Raw genomic sequence first — 5,297 nt, forward strand, 5'->3', positions numbered from 1 at the left:
ACCATGTTAGAATACGGGCATCCAACTCACAACCAATTGGCAATAAGTGGAGAGGCCCATAGGAATATAAATAGCAGGATCTTAGATTGCCCAAACAATGTGGGACTAATAGTCTCAACACTTCTGACAACTGAGAAGTGCCAACAAGATCAATCTTCTCATCATTCTCAGGACCAGGCTCGTTCAACTCTACACTCACCTCAAACGCCCAGGGAGATCCAGGGGCAACATACATACCGACAGTACTTCTCTTATCACTTTTACCAAGAGAGTCAGCGACAAAGGAGACACCCGCAGAAATAGTGGAAGACAAGCCAACACCTTCCTTGACGCTCTGGGACTCGACGACAATTGGCTCGACTTGGGGAGAATCTTTACCTGACACGTCTCTCTCACCTTTACCTCCCAGGTCATAACTTTCGCTGAAGTTTTCACCACCCTCTTCTCCCTCCTCATCCTCATCTTCTTCCTCGGTCTCTTCCTGCTCGGCTTCTTCATCATCACCTCCTTGGTTGTTGCCATCACCTCCTTGGTCGACGACTTCATCATTATCATTCTCTTCGTCATCTTCCTCGTCGTCTTCTTCATTGCCGTCGACAGACGGATGAGAAGAGTGTTAAGATATGGTCAAGATATGATATATCTTGATATTATTGTGTTTGTTATTTGGTTGTAACTGCATATATATTCTTTCTGTATATATCCTAGATATTGTTAGGTGTATCTTTTATTTACCTTATCTAGTTGTTAGGTGTATCTTTTATTTGCCTTATCTAGTTGTGTAAACATGTATAAATCAGGCTTTTGCCTATCAATGAAGATACAGAGAATTATTCTCACAACTACATTAGAATCTCTATGCTCATGTTCATCATGGCATCAGAGTTAGGAAAGATCTGAGAACCAGTTTCCGATGCAATACAATCCAGAGAAAATACAACCCAGAGAAAACATAGTAATCATGTCAAGAGAAGATTCTCAACCTATCACTGTCCGTTTTGATGGAACCAATTACAATCACTGGTCATTCCTCATGAGGAGTTTTCTTAAAGGAAAGAGTATGTGGAAGTATGTCGATGGTATAGAAAAGAAACCTACAACAAGCAGTTCTGTTGAAAAAGGGAAAGAAAATGAAACACAGAAAAAGGATCCAAAAGAAGAATGAGAGATTAACAATCACAGGATTCTCACTTGGATTGGAAACACAGTCATTGCTTCCATAAGCATGCAACTCACAAGTTTTGAGGTAGCCAAAGATGCATGGGATTTTCTTTCGAAAAGGTACACCCAAATCAACTTTGCTCAGAGATATAAACTCGAACAAGATATTAGATCTATGAAACAATCACATGATCAGTCTATTTCTGTTTTTCATTTTGAGATGTCTTTAATCTGGAATCAATTAGCACTCATGGAACCAATATGGACCGTAGATTTGGAATTGTGGCAGAAGTATAGAGAGGAAACACGTTTATTTCAGTTTCTAATGGCTTTGCCTGATGAGTTTGAGTCTGTTAGGGCATCAGTCATTCATTGTTCACCTCTTCCCACGGTGGAAGTTGCTTTGTCTGAACTTATTATAAAAGAAACAAGGAAAAGAATCACACCGGAGATATCAGGAGTATTTGCTGTGCCCTCACGATCCATCCCTAACAATTTTCCAAGAAACTCAAATGCTCAAGTACAGTGTCATAACTGCAAGACCTTTGGACACTTGGCAAGGAACTGCAATCTCCCATCGGCCAATACATCACCTGCTGCCACAATACCTGACATACCCACAACACAGTGTGGGTATTGTAAGGAATTTGGTCACTCATCTAGATTCTGCACCTCACCAACCTCAAGAAACATGAGAAGGATCAATGCTAATGGAGGAAACAAATTCAATACACCTACCAGATTTACGGCAGCTCCAGTTTCATCTGCAACAGATCCATATGCAACATCGACAACCTCATCTGCATTAGTTGTACCTGGTGGTGGTTCAGCACCAAACCTTGCTGATATTCAAGAGATGATTAAACAAGCACTCTCAATTGGTAACAACCCTACAGCTGCATCTGCCTTCTCTATCTCCTCAGGTATTTATTCAACAGAATGATTTCTCGACTCAGGAGCATCAAACCATATGACTTTTAATCAAAAGTTTTTTGAAAGTCTTCATCCTGTCATCACCCCTAAGATTCATACTGCTGATGTATCAACAGTAACTGCAAGTCATATAGGCTTGGTCAACAATTCAAATAACTTCTATGTACCAGATGTGCTTCTTGTTCCAAATATTACAATGAATCTTATTTCAGTTAGTCAACTGTGTGATCAAGGTTATAACACATATTGTTTTCCTTTTGGTTGTTCTATACAGGATCTCAAAACCGGGAAGCTAGTTGGGATAGGCCGTAGAGTTGGTCGGTTGTATCTCCTTCAATCTCTTGCTCTCTCAGCGGAATCTAAAAGTCATGTCGTAGCTGCTACTCCCACTGCACTTGTGTCAATATCTCCCTTCATGTCTTGGCATTCTAGGTTAGGTCATGCTTCCTTTTCTCGTCTTTCATATATGATCAATAAGGGTTTACTAGGAGATACTCGGTTAGATAAAGAACCAAATTGCATCTCTTGTAAACTGGCAAAACAACCAGCTCTTTCTTTTAATCTTAGCAATTCTGTCTCAACTGAACCTTTTGCTCTTATACATTCTGATGTCTGGGGTAAATCTCCAATTATGTCAAAGGGAGGTGCTTTGTATTATGTCAGTTCTACTGATGATTATTCGCGTTATACATGGGTATATCTATTCAGCTCTAGAGAAGATTCTCTTAAGTTATATGTTGATTTCTCAACCATGATAAAAACTCAGTTTGGTAAAGTGATCAAAGTTTTTCGTGCTGATCAAGGAGGGGAATATATTTCCAATCCATTCAAAGAATTTCTTAAAACCCAAGGCACCATTATTCAACTGTCATGTACTGAAACTCCAGAACATAATGGAGTTGCAGAACGTAAACACCGTCATATTATAGAGACATCTAGAACTCAGTTAATTTCTGGCTCAGTTCCTTCAAATTTCTGGGGAGAATCAGTCGTTACTGCAGTCTACACCATCAATAGAGTCCCAACAACTGTCATAGGAGGAATGTCACCTTATGAGCGTCTCTATGGTAAGAAACCAAACTATTCTGAGCTTCGAGTCTTTGGTTCAACTTGTTTTGTACTCCTTCTAGAACGTGAACGTCATAAACTTGGTCAAAAGAATGTCTTGTGTGTCTTCCTTGGTTATGGTATTGAACAAAAAGGGTATCGTTGTTATGATCCAGTTAATAGAAAGCTTCGTATCTCTCGTCATGTCACATTCTGGGAGAAAGTTCCATTCTGGTCACTTCCAAGCAGCAAATCATCATCTTTTGAGTCTTTCACTTATTCTGATCCATTTACTAATGAATCCAATCCTAGCACTTTTCCTATATCTACTCCTGAAAGTCCATCTCCTCTAGTTGTTGATCCACCAAATACGGATGACCAAGACCACTCTACGACTCAACCTAACAGTGCAACTCAGGAACGAGATCCTGATTCTGAAGAAAATTCTTTGCCACCTCGCAATCGAAGACCACCAGCTAAGTATGCAGACTATTACTGTTCCTTGTCTTCTATTTTGTCATTTTATGAACCAAAAACATACAGAGAAGCTGCATCCATTCCAGAATGGCAAGATTCAATGGATGATGAATTGGAAGCACATGCAGAGGCAGGCACATGGGAAATGGTGGACCTTCCTCCTGGAAAATCAGTTGTTGGAAGAAGATGAGTCTATTAAGTTAAGACCAAGTCAGATGGTGAGTTTGAACGATGTAAATCACGAGTTGTTGCAAAAGGTTATACACAAGATTATGGTGTTGACTATGAATAAACATTTGCACCAGTGGCCAGAATGGTTACAGTTCGTACATTACTTGTTGTTGCTGCAGCACGACAATGGGGGCTTCATCAAATGGACGTGAAAAACTCGTTTCTTCATGCTGAGTTACAAGAAGAGGTTTACATGCAACCTCCTCTTGGTTTTACTCATGAACCTAATCAAGTATGTAAGCTTCGACGGGCATTATATGGACTCAAACAAGCACCTCGTGCTTGGTTTGAGAAGTTTAGCAATGCAATTCTCCATTATGGCTTTACACAAAGCTTCTGTGATTCAGATATGTTTGTCATATCGTTAGAAAAAGGAATTGCCATTCTTCTCTTGTATGTTGACGACATGGTTATTACTGGCAGTGATCTACAAGGTATTACTGAACTCAAATCATATCTCAGTGATTGTTTTAAGATGAAAGATCTTGGATCTTTAAGTTACTTTCTTGGCATTGAAGTTGGCATGTCACCCACTGGTTATTTCATATCACAAGTCAAATATGCATCTGAGATTCTACAGTGTGCATGGCTATCTGACAATAAGATAAATGACACACCTCTTGAATTGAATGTAAAATACAGTCCTACAGATGGGACTCTATTGTCTAATCCAACACTGTATCGTCAACTAGTAGGGAGTCTAAATTACTTGACCATTACGAGACCAGACATAAGTCATGCAGTTTACATAGTCAGTCAGTTTATGTCTGCTCCAAGATCTACTCATTATGCAGCTGTTCTCAGAATTATAAGATATATCAAGGGATCTCTTCATCAAGGTCTATGTTTCTCATCAAAGTCTGATCTCACTCTTCAAGCTTACTCAGATTCCGATTGGGCTGGTGATATTACAGATAGAAAATCTATTACATGCTATTGTGTGTTCTTGGGAGACTCGTTGATTTCATGGAGAAGTAAGAAACAAAGTGTGGTTCTCGTTCAAGTGCTGAAGCAGAGTATACATCACTTGCTCACACCACATCTGAACTCATTTGGTTATGGTGGCTACTTCGTGATATGGGAGTTCTAATTTCTGCTCCTACACCACTGTATTGTGATAACAAGGCTGCTATATTACACACAATGATGTCTTTTATGAGCGTACAAAACATATAGAGATAGATTGTCATTTTACTCGTCATCATTTCAAGAAAGGTACAATCACTCTTCCACATGTTAAATCAGAATTTCAAGTGGCTGATCTTTTCACCAAGACTCACTCTGCAGCTCGTCTTCGATTCTTAATTTCCAGACTCAAGATGTGTACTCCACCACCTTGAGTCTGAGGGGGGGTGTTAAGATATGGTCAAGATATGATATATCTTGACATTATTGTGTTTGTTATTTGGTTGTAACTGCATATATATTCTTTCTGTATATATCCTAGA

General features: G+C 39.4%; 1 protein-coding gene across 1 annotated transcript; it reads left to right on the forward strand.

The window, feature by feature from the left end:
- The first annotated feature begins 1,411 nt into the window (after nt 1–1,411).
- On the forward strand, nt 1,412–3,808 carry LOC113350303. The gene is made up of 3 exons (XM_026594423.1): nt 1,412–2,084; nt 2,448–2,738; nt 2,982–3,808. The coding sequence occupies exons 1-3, from the start codon at nt 1,412–1,414 to the stop codon at nt 3,806–3,808; spliced, it is 1,791 nt and encodes a 596-aa protein (XP_026450208.1).
- The last annotated feature ends 1,489 nt before the right edge of the window (nt 3,809–5,297 follow it).

Source organism: Papaver somniferum, chromosome 1, assembly GCF_003573695.1.
Source record: "Papaver somniferum cultivar HN1 chromosome 1, ASM357369v1, whole genome shotgun sequence".
NCBI lineage: Eukaryota > Viridiplantae > Streptophyta > Magnoliopsida > Ranunculales > Papaveraceae > Papaver > Papaver somniferum.

Coding starts and splice junctions, on each gene's coding strand:
- LOC113350303 (XM_026594423.1), top strand. CDS start 1,412: ATGGAACCAATATGGACCGTAGATTTGGAATTGTGGCAGAAGTATAGA. Junction 2,085..2,447: donor TGCCTTCTCTATCTCCTCAG/GTATTTATTCAA, acceptor TTGCTCTCTCAG/CGGAATCTAAAAGTCATGTC. Junction 2,739..2,981: donor TCCAATTATGTCAAAGGGAG/GTGCTTTGTATT, acceptor CTGAAACTCCAG/AACATAATGGAGTTGCAGAA.